Consider the following 15,486-nt stretch of genomic DNA (forward strand, 5'->3'; position numbering starts at 1 on the left):
GAGGCCAAAAATGGTGAGCTTCTAGACTGTCACACTTTATTTTATCCGAACAAAGTCTTACAACAATCACTCCTCGGGGCCTGGACTGGGCCGTAATGCTTGCTGCCAAAACGCCACCATTCCAAGACCGCTGGTGTCGTGATCAATATGTATACAGTAATCCAAGAAAACCCCGCAACAGCCAAAGCCTGCCTAAGGCGGCGCCCCATCCATCACCGACCCGTAAGGACCCGGGTCGTACGAGCCAAAGCATGCATAATCAAACCTAGCACGAGCAGGCATCTTGTCCTGTGCAGACAGAAAGGCCCCAAGCTCGCACCAGCCATCTACCCGCGACACGTCGCACTCCGGAAGGCTCCAGCCCAACGGCAGGGTGCGCTGGTTGAGCACAAAGTGCACATATTTGGTCTCGCCGCCGTTGACCATATAGCCCGAACGGTCCGGCTTCACTGGCTTGGGTGTCTTGATAATCTCAATGTCAAGTCTTGCACCAAAGGGGGTGAGATTGGCCACGGTCAGGTTGTGCTCCCCAGGGTGTGTTGTTGGCTGCATAAGATGAGCAAACTGCCTCAGCCCAAAAGCAGTCAGGATCGCCATGATGTTTGTGTCGTGGGAGAAGTCAAAGTATAGGGTCTGGTTGAGAGGAAAGGTCTCGGTGTTGTTGTCCAGTGTAACGTTGATCTGGGAGCCTGAATATCCCAAGGTGTGGTTCTTCAGACGAGCGACCACCTCCTGCTGGTATCCAATGCCCAGGGCTCTCTTGAGGCATGTCAGCTGCAGCACAACACACTTCGAGTCGGAACAAGTATCGAGTATTGACTTACTCCTATGGGTGATTGGAAGCCACTGATGCCGGCGAACCACAGATCGATCGAGTAGCCAAACCCAATCCATTCTTCGTAGTTGAACAGGTCACAAAAGCGACTGAATCCATATGCCACCTTTGACACGAGTTTGAACCATGTCAGCAGCGGTAGCCAGGGGGGCATCGGTAGAGTTGATGCTTACCGTCTCGTACGGGCACATATTTTGTGCGGCGTAAGTGTCTTCTATAGTCCAATGATAACCCTCGATCATGGTTTGAATCCGCGCAGTAGCTGGACAGTTGAATAACGCAGTTAGTCTGCAGCACTCACAGAATCCTGGGGGGTTTAATGTTCTTACCATTCTGCAGATAGTTGCTGACCCAGATCTTGCGCGCGTCATCTCCGACGTGCTGCCCTGCACCGGACGGGCAGTTGAGATAACCGGCGAGAGAATTGTTGAAGCCCGCTTCCTCAATGATTACCTCGATTGTGGCGTTCCGAGGCCTGCGAAGGTCAATATCCAAGCGAAACCATATTCTTAGAACTTTTGGGGAGACCGAGTCTGACCGGTAGATGCATACCATTCTAGCCCAAAGAAACCGGCCATGAAGTACTCGGCAGACTTGAGCATTCGGTCCTGGGTTGTTGTGCGCACTATGATCTTGCTATTCGGATTGTAGAGCCTGCCATAGTTGTACGCATGTAGAATTCCTTGAGGGCGGGTTAGCAAAGCGGAACACACCCACAGTGAATGAGGACGGGTATGCGCCTACCAGAATCAAAGAGTTCCTGTCGGCCTCTTGGCACGAGAATCTCGTGTCCCAACTGATATTCCCAGTCGTTCAAAAAAGACAATGGCCCAGAAGCCTTGAAGGACTTGTCCTTCTTGGCATTACTGATATGTTTGCCCAATGCAGCTACGTCTGAGTTTGAAGTAGGGTAGCGGGACCCATGTCGAGAGAGCATCTTGTTAGGACAACGTTAGTTGAGTTTCAATTTTTATCCAGCATGCTAGGTGCGAGGATATTTTGCATTTAATTGAACCTCCCTTTCGAGAGAGGCAGGGATTCGAAGAAAGAGAAAAAAAAGTAGAAGAAACAACAGACCTGCACTTGGACAATCTCTGCACCGGCAGGGAGGGGATACTCTCGAACGCCGAATCCCGGCGAAGGTGAATATGGAGATAAATGGCCCATCATCTGAAATATGCTCTTGTTCCCCGACCCCATGCCCTGGATGGGTATGGCAGTCTGCAAGGGAGCATTGGGGACATAGGTAGCAGTGGGGTCAAAAGTGACGGTCTGCTGCAGAAAAGGTGCCTTGCCCGTAGCTGTCGGTCCAGCCCACAGCTCCGGCGACGTACGGAAGTACTGAGGCACATCGGGGTCGGGTTCGCAGGGGCAGCGGGACCCCGTGGAGGTTGTTGCAAACAAGAGCCGTTTGCTGGTGGCAAACCAAGCTAAGAAGCACACGGCTATGAATCCAACAACAGCGGCCGTGAGGGTTTTCCTGGATGTCCGGGGCGGAGCGGGGCCGACGGGGAGCATCTTCGGGCCAGGTGGGCCATCATAATCGTCCTCGGCATCGCCAGAATCGCCGAGCCGCTGGTACTCAGCGGCCGAGGCTGGCCTCGGGTTGTTGCCAGAGAACACAGCCATTGCAGCTGTCGGAAAACTGCCTGTCCAAACTACAGCCCAGTACAATACGCAATTGTGCCTAAACCTTCAAGACATTTATTCGCGTCGTTGAAAGGGATGCGGCGTCAAAAAACTTTGGTTGCCACGCCAAACAAAAACACGTTGAATTGAGCCGAAGCGCCAAGCCACCCATGTGCCTTGCTTAATCGTGGCGGTCATCCAAGCTTCGGTGCACGTGACTCGGGCGCTATGTTTAATGGGCAAGACGGCCTGTGAAACCGTACCTAACCAAAACCAAAAGACTGCATGGCGGCAAAGTATTGTGCCGTTTGCGCAGAACTAATTTAGCATGGAGGTTAGAGTAAGCAAAGTAGCTACACAGGTAAACCTAGTTCGTGCAAGCCTGGTATAGAGGGTATACACTTGCTGTTTTATTGTAAGGGCACTTTTTTATGTCCGCGGCGATTCATTGACATTGCCCTGCTTGCATCGAAGCACATGCTTCCATGTGGACTTCTTTTCTTTTTCGATGGCTCCAGCGATCGTGACAAGATCTTGGCAAACACTGACATGGAGGCTTGTTGCGCCTACAGTAGTGGGCCAGCCCGGTCCAACAGAAAAACCAACGCCATAAATAGAATAACTAGCAGGCAGCGATCTGCTAGAACGAGCTCCTATTTTAACTGGCAAAGAAGGTAAGCGATTGCAAGCCCAGGAATTCTACGGTTTACCTAGGTGTGTATAGCCAACAGGCACCAAGCGGCCAGTTTCAAAACCACAAAAATTCCATACAAAGCAGATGCACATTTCTGATGGTAATTATTGCACCAAAGTACGAAGGAGCGCTGCAGGCCCCAGGTTTGCGCAAGGTCTTGGCTCGCCTGGTGGTAGCATCCCGGGTGGACGCAAGCCACCAAGATAGGGAGAGAGCACGAAAACAGAACGCAGCAATCAGTTGGGCTAGACATGACTTGTGTTTTTTTTGTTACATTGGTTGTGATTGGCTGGACTCGCTCGAAAGATAAGAAGACAGTCGTTATCTCTTGGCGTAGAGATAGCAGAACCCCGGACTAGCCTTTCCGTCATCGGCTTGATCCACTTTAGATCAATGATGCTTGGAATTCCTGTTGGAGGCTGAAAGAAGTAAACAATCCGTGGGAGTCTTGACGAAACGAGTGAGGCTTTGCTTTGGCTTGCGCCCCAAAGAGATTCCCAATTGAGAAATAATGTGACAGTTATGAGGAGTGCCTTTAGATGCTTAATATGATGGATTACTCCGTATACGAAGCAATTAACTTTGTTGATGCATCGAGCTGTGTCTGTCGCGTGAGCAAAATAAAATGTCCGGCGATGGTTGTCGGTGCTAAGTAATGTACCTACCTCACCTCTACGAGTAGGTCCTGTTTTGCGTGCTGAGAGTTAATCATAATATTGATGGCACTCGGAAAGTAGAGTGATCGGCTGTCAACAGCAGCAGGCAGACATGACTGCTTTTAATGCTGCGCAATGAGTGAATGATTCTTGCACAAATAAAATTTCAACAGAGTTTTGCTAACAAAATTTGAATGGAAAGCGCGAACAAAGATGCCGAAAGGAAGTGTGGGCCCCGCTCCCCGCGTTTTCCCGGTAGTTTGCAGCTCGCAAGCCCTATCTCTACTATGACAAACTTTTGCTCGTTCCATCTGTCAGCTCTGCGTGTAACACTTTTTTACGTCTCAACAAATCCCACGACTCCAACACCGGCCGATAAGTCGACTAATCACCTAGGTTACAGGTAGCTCTGAGCGATCCATACCTTGCAGGGATCGACCCAGGTATGGATCGACGAGTGTTTATGCTTTTGATTGTGCCTACCTATCCGCGCACATAGCCTGCCCAGCCTTTGCCGAAAGCCTCAAAAATCCCAAGGCAGACTCATGACAGTCAGTCGTGTGGCAGCCCTCCATGTCTCAAGAGGCAGCTGAAAGGCTGAAGTACTTTTCTGTCCACATATACCGGTAAAGGGGAAAAAGGATCGAGCCAAGGCTCGGGATGCAGTGGGGGCAGTGGCATCTGAACGCCTCTATCGCCCTGTCTTGCTCTCGCATGCATCCGACGTGCCTAGTCTTGCAAGTCTTGCTAGCCTGTTAAGTATGGGTCTAGCAATATGTACCTATCTACGACTCCACTTGGCAGGAACCATTTACCGACCCTAGGGACAAAGATAGCTACCCGCACCACCGGTACGTCACGGTGCCTCCGCTGCGCCAGCATCTCGCTTCTGGTTGGGCACGCACCCAACCCAGCCCAAACACCCGCCTGTACCATTACCGGTACAGCACAGCTTGACAGGTCTCTTGGTTGCTATCGCAGATGTGAAGTGTGCATGCCTATCGGGACTAAGCTTTTCCAGACATGAGCAGAAGCCGTGGCATATCTTGAGAATGTTCTCAATAGGGCAAAGAAGCCATCAGCCAAGAGAAAGAATGTCTACAAGCACCGATTTCCGTCCGATTCTCCGATGCTGCAACTGCATGCAACCTTGAGGCATTCAAACCTTTATTGGAAAACCCTGTTGAGTTGATGGAGGTGGTCCAATTATGCTGCAGCCCACATCGTATTTTACTATCAAACTTGGGCCATACCGTGTCCAACTATGAGATGGAGTTTTTTGTCATTTCCACAGGTAATTACCGCGGAAAGGCACCCCCGTCATTGGGCATGTGCCTAAAAGCCAGCCTGCACCCCGCGAACCCGACCGTCCCTGATAAGGTGACTTGACCTAACTAACTCAGCCCAGGGTTTAACAACCACACAACCCACCGACCCCGGTGGCGCCACCTTAGTTCTAGCGCGGGATGCCTAGGGAGGCTGGAACCAACATGACAAGGATTCGCATAGCCTGTACGTCGTTTGCTACTTGCAAACTCGATTCTGCTGATGCCGAACCCGGCGGCCGCGACGACTTTCAGCCGTCGAACCAAGAATGGCAAAGCAAGGACCCTAGCACTGGGGTTCCCCAGTTGGTGACACCCCCTTCGGGGAATTCATTTGTTGATTGGCACCATGGCCCTGCTTTCCCGTCGTGGACTGCTTCTGCTGGCTTGGTCCTTTTTTTTTTTCTCCTCTCCCACGCGCTAGGTCTGCCCGCTGCATACACTTCATGATTTGGGCCACTTATCTGCAATAAGTCATAGACTGAGACCAGCCAGAGAGACAGGGGTTTTGCTTGTCCTTCTATTTGTAACCCCCATGCCTCCCCGGTCTGTCGCGTGAGTTGCGTCGAGCCACATATAAGTATATCGCGCATGCATCCTCCCTTCCGTCACGTCTTTGCCCTATTTAGTCCTTGACCTGTCCGCTACTTGACGTGTCGAGTTCCAATCGGAGCCACATCCTAGCACTTCCACAAGCCGATACTAGGGGAGAAAAACGTCATCCGAACCTCAGCAATTGGCGTGCACAAGATAGGCTCCTCCGGTCCAGCAGTCACAGAGCATTCCGCTCGACCCTTCTGCTGAAGTACACCATGTCGTACTCGTGGATAGGGGCCCCGGCCGAATTTGTGAGCTCACATTAGCTTCAGTCTTTTGGTGAACTGGAATGAGTGTTCGAGTGACTAACTGAAATAATCTTGAGCAGAACGGCACCAATGCCGAGACAGGTGGTAACTCCGGTTAGTCTCGCGAACTTCCCCGTGGAAATCGATCCTCGTACACACGTGTTATAGCCTCGATCAGCCAACTGACCAGCTGCCTGGGTCTTTAGCCACCGAAAATCTGAACCAATGGTACCAATCCGGAGACCAGGCCTTCATCCTGGTCTCCTCGTGTTTGGTCCTCATCATGATACCCGGGATCGCCTTCCTCTACTCGGGTTTGGCCAGGAGGAAGTCTGCTCTGTCTTTGATATGGGTGGTCATGATGTCCTTTAGCGTGGTCATTTTCCAGTGGTACTTTTGGGGTTATTCCCTGGCCTTCAGCACCTCGACGACAAACGGTTTCATCGGCGACCTCAGCAAATTCGGCCTCATGAACACCCTCGGAAAGCCCTCGCAAGGGTCGCCGCTTATCCCCGAGCTACTCTACTCGTTCTACCAGATGCAGTTCTGCGGTGTCACCGCAGCCCTGGTGATCGGAGCCACGGCTGAGCGCGGTCGTGTCGTCCCCGCCATGGTCTTCACTTTCTTTTGGGCCACCATTGTCTACTGCCCTCTGGCCCATTGGGTTTGGAATGCCAATGGCTGGGCCTTCAAGTACGGCGTGCTCGACTACGCCGGTGGTGGCCCCGTCGAGATCGGTTCCGGAATGTCTGCGCTGGCCTACTCGTGGGTCCTCGGACGCCGCAATGAGAAGATGATGCTGAACTTCCGCCCGCACAACATCTCGCTCATCACTCTCGGAACTATCCTCCTTTGGTTCGGCTGGTTGGGATTCAACGGCGGCTCCGCATTTGGAGCTAACCTTCGCGCCGCTATGGCCTGCTGGAACACTTGTTTGACCGCCATGTTTGCAGCCATGACCTGGACCCTTCTCGACTTCCGTCTGGCCAAGAAATGGTCACTTGTCGGTTGGTGTTCGGGAACCATTTCGGGACTCGTTGCAGCGACACCAGCTTCCGGCTTCATTCCTCCGTGGGCTAGTATTGTGCTGGGTGTTGTGACTGGTGTCTGCTGCAACTTTGGCACAAAGGGTAAGCCGCCATCCCTCCCACTACACCGCCATCTAATCATTGCATGGCATTGCGTGCACGTGCTGGATTCCACACTAGAGCCTCAAGCTGACTTGCATTGCTTTTTTTTTCTTAGTCAAATTCCTCCTCCGCATCGACGACTCCCTCGACGTGTTCGCCGAGCATTACATCGGTGGCGTTGTCGGCCTCTTCTTCAACGGCTTCTTCGCGGCCGACTACATCATTGGTCTCGACGGTGTCAACACCGGCCTCGTCACGGGTGGTTTCCTGAACCAGAACTACAAGCAGCTCTACATCCAGATTGCATTCATCGTCGCCGCCTCGGCCTACTCGTTTGTCGTCTCTGCGATCCTGGCCAAGATCATCGACATGATTCCTGGTCTCAAGCTCCGTGCCGACGAGAAGGCCGAACTGCTCGGCATGGATGACGATCAGCACGGAGAGTTCGCCTACGACTACGTCGAGGTCCGCCGGGACTACCTTGCCTGGACTCCTGCGGAGAGGGACCCCAAGGAGGATGGACATGCCGTCGTGCCACAACTGGGGATCGAGGGGCACCAGACCATTCACGACAACATCATCAATGGTGTTGGGAGTGTGAGGCACACACCGGCAGTTCCCAACGATGCTCATGCACAGCACGACTCGGAAAAGCCCAAGTCAGTTGACCGTTCCTCTGAATAAATTGAGGCGCCAGTCATGTTTCTTACTTCTTGTCTTTATTCACAGATAAACCACTGTCGATGTTTTCTTATTTGTCGAAGGGATAGATATTTCTCTTTTTAAAAACTGGATCGTACTGATTCGGTCGTCGTCGTCATCGCCATGACTGAATGGCGCTGTATTCTTGATATTCCTTGGGGGACAGTGATCCAGACGAGCTTTGGCAATTAATGACTATTGCCGAGCCAACACAAACCCTCAAGTCCAAGCTGGTCTATGTGAGCATTATTCGGCGATTAGCGCTCAATTTTCCCTTCTTGTTAGTGTAATAATACCCAAATGAGCGATTCGCACCGCCCAACGGTTTAACTCTTGTAGGAATTGCACGCAGGCAGGTCCTTGAATTGGATGAACAAAAAGGAGTCCAGTTCAGTCGAGCTTCTTTGTGAGGTTCGAGATGAATCAATATACAAGGGCCATCCCCGTGCCTCGAACCCAGTCAGCCAACGGATAGTTCGGGGCAATGGATGGGTTGAGTTGGTTTCAGCCCCGTTTGCACCCGCGCTTGTTTGACCACAGGACGCCCGTTGGCAAGGATGAGCTTGGCTGGCTTGTTGCCGGCATCAGGGTTATATACGCAGCGATAGGCTGAAATAAATTTGATGGGACGAGGCTATCTGGCAGTCGATATACGTGGCAGTTGCTGCCTCTGCCAAGTCAGCCAACCCATCTTTGCATCAAGGCTCAAAGTCAAGGCATCATCCAAGGCAGCCCTTGGCCATAGTTACCAGACCGGGAAAAATGGCATATACAGCCTACGGTTACTTCTTAAACGACCCCAGTCGTCGATAGGAGAGAGTTTGGGTTCGCAATCGCTGCAGTGGGTGTGCTTGGAGACCGTGGTCCAACTCTTGAGCCATTTTTAAAAGGGAGGGGCGACATGGAGTTTTGGAGTGCATCGAACGTGCGGCGCAGAGGGCAAAGATTTGGATGCATCGGCCAAGCACTGAGTTCCTCCTCTTGTGCTACAATCTCGCGAGCAGCATCTCCATAAAGGCTTGAGCCAATCCATTGGTATTTGCGGCATCTTGGGAGTATTCGTCCGGGAAGCCAATCCGACTTGGGTATGATCTGGATATCCAAACTTTGTTACGAGTCCCCTACATTGCCATGTGGGGAGTTGATGCCGGCCCTCTTCCAAGTTGGTCGACCGGTCGACCACCTTTCAGGGGTCGATATACTGAGCAGACACATGCAGAACCGGATGACTTGGCACGGGCTGGGACGGGCCAGAGATGATGACATATGGCGGCCCTGAGTATGAACACTTGCGAAGAAGCTGGGAAGAGCCAGGAAGGGTTTGTCATCCAGATGCTCTCATGAGTATCGTTATCCCTTGGCACTCAAGACCTTCGGTATGCAACAACATCTTGAGACTTGATGGACATCAATACTAGTAGTCTACCTGAGTGTATACTGTAATGAACGTGTACTGTACTGATGTCGTGACATGGCCTGGTCCGTGACTTGACAAAGAGCCAGCAAACAAGTCGGCCGGCAAAGTCACGAAGCTTCTTATCCAGGACAGATATGACCGATCAGAAAAACAAGGCAAAAAGCACTGGTAGCCCGCTAGTGCACACTTTGGTAACATCCTGACTCGACTATACTGCTTCGCAACATTGATTCGGAAGTTTCAGGAGGCGCGATAATATCACATTGAGTAAAACGGATTGCTGATTCATATCACGATTTAACACCCATGCTTCAAGCCCCATCAAAGACAGACAGCAGGCAGAAGGATCCTCTTCATGGCTGACGCAGCCATGGATGCGGTTCGCTCTCCACACATGAGGACACATGGCCACCAAGCCTACAGGTCTACTATGCGGTTGGGAACGGGGGGGACGTGGCTGATGCCTTGGCTTTGTCGGTCGTCTGTAGGAACAAGTCTCCTCGTCACCAACAATCGACTTCCAGACAGGTCGGCCAAAGAAATTCCCGGACACACCTAAATGGGTGGGACTGACCTCGCTGCGTCTACGTACTAGAACTAGTTCTAGAATACAAAAGTCACAAATTATTGGCATTGGGATTAAAATGATCCATCAGCCATAATAGTAAGTAGTATCTTGCTAACTGATGCGATATCAACGGCATATATACCCAGCTGCATAGTAATCACAAAATAAGAAATATAAACTAGGCTGCAATAAGAATCTCGATCTACTTGCGACAATATGCAGATCATTCCCTCTGAACGAGCAAGTCTTCCAGTTACGCCGCTTGACCGATAAGGCTATATGTGAGCCTTCATTGATACTATCTATCCCTTTCAAGCAAACCTTGCACAACAGTGACGATACCGGATTGACCTTTTTCAGGTCTCGCGACCGTGGTTTGTATGGACATGCAGCCGGCCGGAGCCTCTCTTCAGCTCCCAAGGACCGTCCTGAAGGGTTACACAGCATCATCACAGTCTTTTTCTTTTTCCTGCTTTCCTATAGGCAGAACCGCAACGACACTGATTGGAACCTGGCTAAACGCCCGTTCGAGGAATGATCTGACCGGTTTCGAGATATCACATCAAGACATACAAACCCTCAGAGATGGCCTTTTTTTTATTGTCTGGATCAGTAAGCCACCCGCACACGACCAAATGGAATAAATAGACAACCTCCATATCTGCAAGATAGCAACCAACCCCAACAGCGGCAGCCCTCTTCAAGCGCCGCTCCCCCACCCTCTCTTACGCAACAGAGACGGACCTTTTGCTCCCTCCTCAAGCGCCAAGACTATAATATTCTCGATACAGCGGCTGGCTCCCATCCCTACTCGCGTCCCTTTACCGTCCCAAATTTCTCCTGCGGCCCGGCGTGCAAGCGGCCACTGTCTGGTATGGATGGGCGGGCCAGTCAGGGAGCATTTTCTTCTCGCGGGGCGTGAAAGCGGTTTGCTGAATTACCGTATTGCGTCGAAATGCCATGCAAGCACCCGGGAAAAGACTAACCGGTTCGCGGAGTCGGACTTTTTGGCCCCCTCTAATTCAGTATCCTAGTTTTGCAAAAAAAAAAAAAAAACGAACTATACCAAATGCTATCTCGTCTTGTTATTTTTTTAGTGCAGTGGAATACAGTTTCGAGAAAGATTATGTTGTGGGAAAAAGAAAAAAAAAAGACATATTATCGCCAGAAACTCAAATGAATCATCACGGTCGTCATACCAGATTCACCATGAACAAATAATGAGACCCACCAATTGCATAGAGGGCAATATCCTGCTGTACTCCGTATGAGACGTGTCGGAGAAGCAAGCTTTTGACAGCGGTAAGGCTCCCTCCCATGTGATAGTGACGATAGTCGAGACCAGTCTTTTTTTTTTTTTTTCTCTCTTTCTTTCGCATGTTCAAAAGACCTTTTTTTCCTTCTTTCTCCCGAGTGCAAGGCCACGGGCCAAGACCGGCACGGACATGTCAGCAGCTCGACCAAAAAAAAGTCGCAGGGCCAAGCCATCATCCGTATATCGCTTCGCTGTTTACCCCCCTGGAAACGGGTAAAAAAACGCAAAAATTCCCCGGAACCGAACTCGGGACCGCAGCCACAAGGAAGAAAAATCCCTAAAGTAGCTTCCTCTAATGGAGATTACAGGGGCCCCATCGAGGAATGTGATCACATTTACCAACAGTGGGCTTTTCTGGACAAATAGAAAAAAGGGGGCAGAACGGTGACTGTCAACTGCAGGCAGCCTCGCCAGCCGCGGTTTTTTTCACTCGTTGCTACGAAGCATGTTCGTATTCTTGGCATCGTTTTTGACATGGCCACAGCCAACCAGAGGATAGCCATCCGAGGTGCGCCAGACGCGCTGTAACGTCGCTAGTACTCGGTGTACGTATATATCGTTTAGTATAGTTCAATATGCTGGCGTTTTTCTTCGACCTAGGATGGTTTCGGGCCCTCGGATCTCTGGATACTTCTCTTTTTTTCGGCGCTTGTAGCAAATCAAGGGGAAGGTTCGATTGCATTTTGCCAATGCCAGCCACAATGACCAAGAAAAAAGGACAAGAACAACCATGTTATTCTCTCATTAGCCCACTGCGGCTTCCTTCCACGTTGGGGAACGCAGAAAAAAAAAGGAAAAAAAGAAAAGTCCTCTAGGGAGGTTGCCTATCGACGTCCAATGGGATTTATGGCCGCTTTGCGTATTTGCGCACAAGAGTGTGTTGACAAGAGTATTGAACCATGTCAAATCCTAGGTCTAGACCCCTTTTGACCCAAGGGAAACGAAATATGCATAAGGCAAGTGCCCGCATCCCTTCCTTTGCCGATCTCTTGTTTTGAGCTGATTGGGCCGAGGAAAAAAAAGGAGGAGGGGTGGCTAAAATAATTCTGATGGCAGAATGCTGTGATACGTGAGATTGAGCCTTCTTAGAAGCAAAGAATTGGCACTCGTGGAATTTGTTTTCAACGTCGTGGAGAGTAAATTATAGTTTTGTTGAGAAAGGGTAACCCGGACAGATTGTCAATCATCACTCGTCCTTATTCATATGCGCCTACTTGCGCCTGCATATCACTGCCTCCAAAGAAAACGCCATCAGTAAAGCACCTCAGTGTGCCATGTGGAGCACAATGCTGCAGCCTGCTGCGTTGGTTATCTCAAGACGAAATGTTGATGCTTCTGGGTCGCGCAAGTCTCTCCCAAGAAGATACCAAAAAAAAGGAGATGTCAGTTGTTATCATGTGCGACTTGAGCATCAGGAACATACATCGGGCCGCCAGATGTACACCCGTCACAAAGCCCAATGCTACACAATCCAGAAAAAAAAAGGGTTGCATGTCATGTCATGTCATGTACTCCGTATGGCCACATGGATACTGTCCACATGCGTAGCATCATCAAGCCAAACATGACGTTTTGCCCGTGGATCTACAGTCGGGGTAGGTGGGACGGGTGCTATTCGGGGAGGAGAAGCGGCCCACATTTGAGGGCGGCTATTTTGCTCCGGATACTTGGTAAACGTATGTTTCTTTGATCCCCCACGGCTGACTGCATTTCCTTGTAGAGCCGAAGGGGTGGAGGGAACCAAAAACGTAAGAGAAGGCCTGCAAAGCCGGCATGTGCTATAGAAAAGAAAAACCCCAATCGCAATGCGCGCCATGGCGGGAGATAGTGAATACCGGGAAGCACTGCATGTCTTGAGAGTACGTGGCTGTCGCATGTTGTTGAGCCTAGCTTGAAGGTGTGTTGAAAAAAAAAAAAAAAAGCTCTGGAAGCTGATGGTCTTTTTTTGTCCCCGACGGAAATATGTTTGAAGGTCGCTTGCCTTGAACTTGTTCAAAGTCCCATAGCCGCTGGCAAGGAGGAGAAAACAGAAAAAAGAAGAAATGGACACGGTCAGCTTCCGGCGGGACAATGCCGTACGGCATCCCGGCTGGGGCTTGGCAACGGGGAATCAATCTATAGTCTATGATTTATACCAGAGAGGAAAGCGGTGGGTAATACATGCGCAGTCCCTATACTAGACTAGACTAGACTAGTCTAGATTAGAACCAGATTCGTCGTTTCGAAGGCCAAGTGGACAAGGCATGCGTGAAGGTAGGGGCACTTTCCGGATCTACCAGTCCTGATCAAGTAAAGGACATTATAGCGTAAAGTACGGAGCAGTCCTCGAGGGGGGGGGGGAAAAGGGGGAAAAAGAAACAAAGAAAAAAAGGAGATAAAGTGAAAGACCCCTTGGCCAAGCCTGGACGGTCCCGCAAGTCGCATTTGGGCCATGTGGGTGAGAGCTAGCAATGCGCCAGACAAAGACAATGCCAACATTGGATGAAAGATTGGCGACAGGGCTGTGTTTCCGTCTGACGATGGCAGCACGCACAAGCGGCGCAGGTCAGCAGCTGCAGCAACAACGACAACAGCGCCCAGATGTGAAAATCTGGACGGCGGTATATTGCCCACCGTCGAACAGAGAGACTCTGCCCATGTCGACGGTCTGTCTCATGGAGAACTGTGTTTTTATCCTCTCCTCGTCTGTAGCCAAGAAGCGGCACAACCTTGAAATCCCCCATTTGGCCAAGATATGCAGCAACATAGCACTCCGTACCGGTACTCAGCACCGCAATGCGCGCATAGAAAAACCGCAGTGCGTGATTGGCAAAACACATACCCTCGCGGCATCGAGCAGGGGGAGAACAAGGACAAGAGACATACCCGTACCATATACTGTACTGAACATGCGGGCTGCCCTGTGGTGTGATGTGGCCCACAAGGATCACGACGGCTTCGTGATCCGGCATATGCGCAGTCATAGCCGGGGCGGGGGCCATTGCAACCCTTGACGGTTGACCTCTTTTTTTGATGTCGATTTTCTTTTTCTTCTATCTTTTTTTTTACCTGCTTATTTCCGCCGCCATTAGCTTCTTTCTTCACCTATGCTCAATCTAGCAGTGAGCGACACTTAAAGATCAGAAGTTTATCTTGAGTTTTAACCGGGATCGCCGATTCGGTCTCACCGACGTTGATTTCTTTTTTGTTCTTTTTGTTCCGGTTCCTGGTGCACTGCGTGGCAAACAGGCATGTGATCAGGAAAAAAAAAAGAAAAAAAAAAAGCTCTTGGCCAAGATGGATGTTGGCAAGATATAATCCAATCAATCCAGAATTAAACACCTCGAATCATCCATTCGAATATGATGTAAAGCTAGTTCAGTGGCTCGGCCCGCAGCATAGAAACAAGGGATGTCGCTTACTTCTTGGTATCGAGCCATCTTCTTCTTTTCTTCAAGTCTCTTCTTTTTTCTTTTTATAATTCCCCGCCCATTCTATTTCCAGCATCTGCCATCTGATATGCGCCGATTTTTGTTTCCATGTTTGTTTCTTTCCTTCCTCGAAAGCATTTCACTAAAGGAGGTGGCCACCAGTTACATCTGCTTGCGCCGCATATGTGTGCGTATGTGGCTGTGGTACGTCTTGCATCCGGATAGGTGATTGAAATTCTTCAAGAAGAAAAAGAAAAACAAAGAGCGTATAGATAGATATTTCGGGATGCGACTCTGCATACAGTAGTGGGAATCGAGTTCCCACAACGATGCTGATGCATGCTGACTTGTCGACTGTTTTTTTCTGTCTCGTGCCTCTAACTTGCCGTACACCGTAGACCCACCTTGTTTTCTCCATCCCACCCACATTCCACAAGTCCACCTGCAGCAACCCCTGTCGACCTCAACCGCTCCGGTGGAGCTTTGTTGGAAAGGTTAGGTAAAGCCGGGGCAAGTTCGCAAGAATCAAAGAGATGGGGAAAAAGCAAAGAAACAAGGCAAAGTAAAAGAAATTAAAGAATCCAAGAATAAATTCACGGAAGCCCAAGAGAAGCATGCGCTTATATCACTTCTTGGTCATGCCATTCGACGAATGATTAGTGATGGAGAGATTGTCGAAAGTTGGGTGTTCTGCGACCGACAATTTGTTTTTTTTTTTTTTAAAAAAAAAAAATAGAATAAAAAATCCCACCACATCAAGTTTTGGTTTTCAGCCGCACCTGCGGGCAGGGCCCATCGTATCAGTCGTTTGGTTGATCCAAGCAAAGCAGAGCACAACTGCGCAAATATTTCGCCATTTTGCATGCCTTGGTATCAAAGTAGTACTACAGTGACTGCACGTAGCATCTACCAGACTCTAGGTAACTCCCCCACCTACCTAACGACCTTACGTATCCGTCA

At 50.2% G+C, this 15,486-nt stretch overlaps 2 protein-coding genes across 3 annotated transcripts; one reads left to right on the forward strand and one right to left on the reverse strand.

The window, feature by feature from the left end:
• Positions 1 to 2,639, reverse strand: MGG_00538 (acid phosphatase). Its single transcript, XM_003718465.1, has 7 exons — positions 1,913 to 2,639; positions 1,580 to 1,772; positions 1,388 to 1,517; positions 1,165 to 1,310; positions 1,009 to 1,097; positions 825 to 941; positions 1 to 759 (listed from the first exon to the last, which is right to left on the reverse strand). Exons 1-7 carry the CDS (start codon positions 2,462 to 2,464, stop codon positions 193 to 195), a joined length of 1,794 nt encoding a protein of 597 aa, XP_003718513.1. The 5' UTR covers positions 2,465 to 2,639; the 3' UTR covers positions 1 to 192.
• Positions 2,640 to 5,294: 2,655 nt separating this feature from the next.
• On the forward strand, positions 5,295 to 8,217 carry MGG_00537. 2 transcript variants are annotated; one of them, XM_003718466.1, is made up of 5 exons: positions 5,295 to 5,987; positions 6,065 to 6,098; positions 6,191 to 7,114; positions 7,230 to 7,773; positions 7,844 to 8,217. In XM_003718466.1, the coding sequence occupies exons 1-5, from the start codon at positions 5,952 to 5,954 to the stop codon at positions 7,845 to 7,847; spliced, it is 1,542 nt and encodes a 513-aa protein (XP_003718514.1). In that variant the 5' UTR covers positions 5,295 to 5,951; the 3' UTR covers positions 7,848 to 8,217. The 2 variants fall into 2 exon arrangements, with proteins under 2 accessions (XP_003718514.1, XP_003718515.1); XM_003718467.1 differs by having other exon boundaries at positions 7,230 to 8,217.
• The last annotated feature ends 7,269 nt before the right edge of the window (positions 8,218 to 15,486 follow it).

This window comes from Pyricularia oryzae, chromosome 5 (assembly GCF_000002495.2).
Source record: "Pyricularia oryzae 70-15 chromosome 5, whole genome shotgun sequence".
In the NCBI taxonomy this organism is placed as follows: Eukaryota; Fungi; Ascomycota; class Sordariomycetes; order Magnaporthales; family Pyriculariaceae; genus Pyricularia; species Pyricularia oryzae.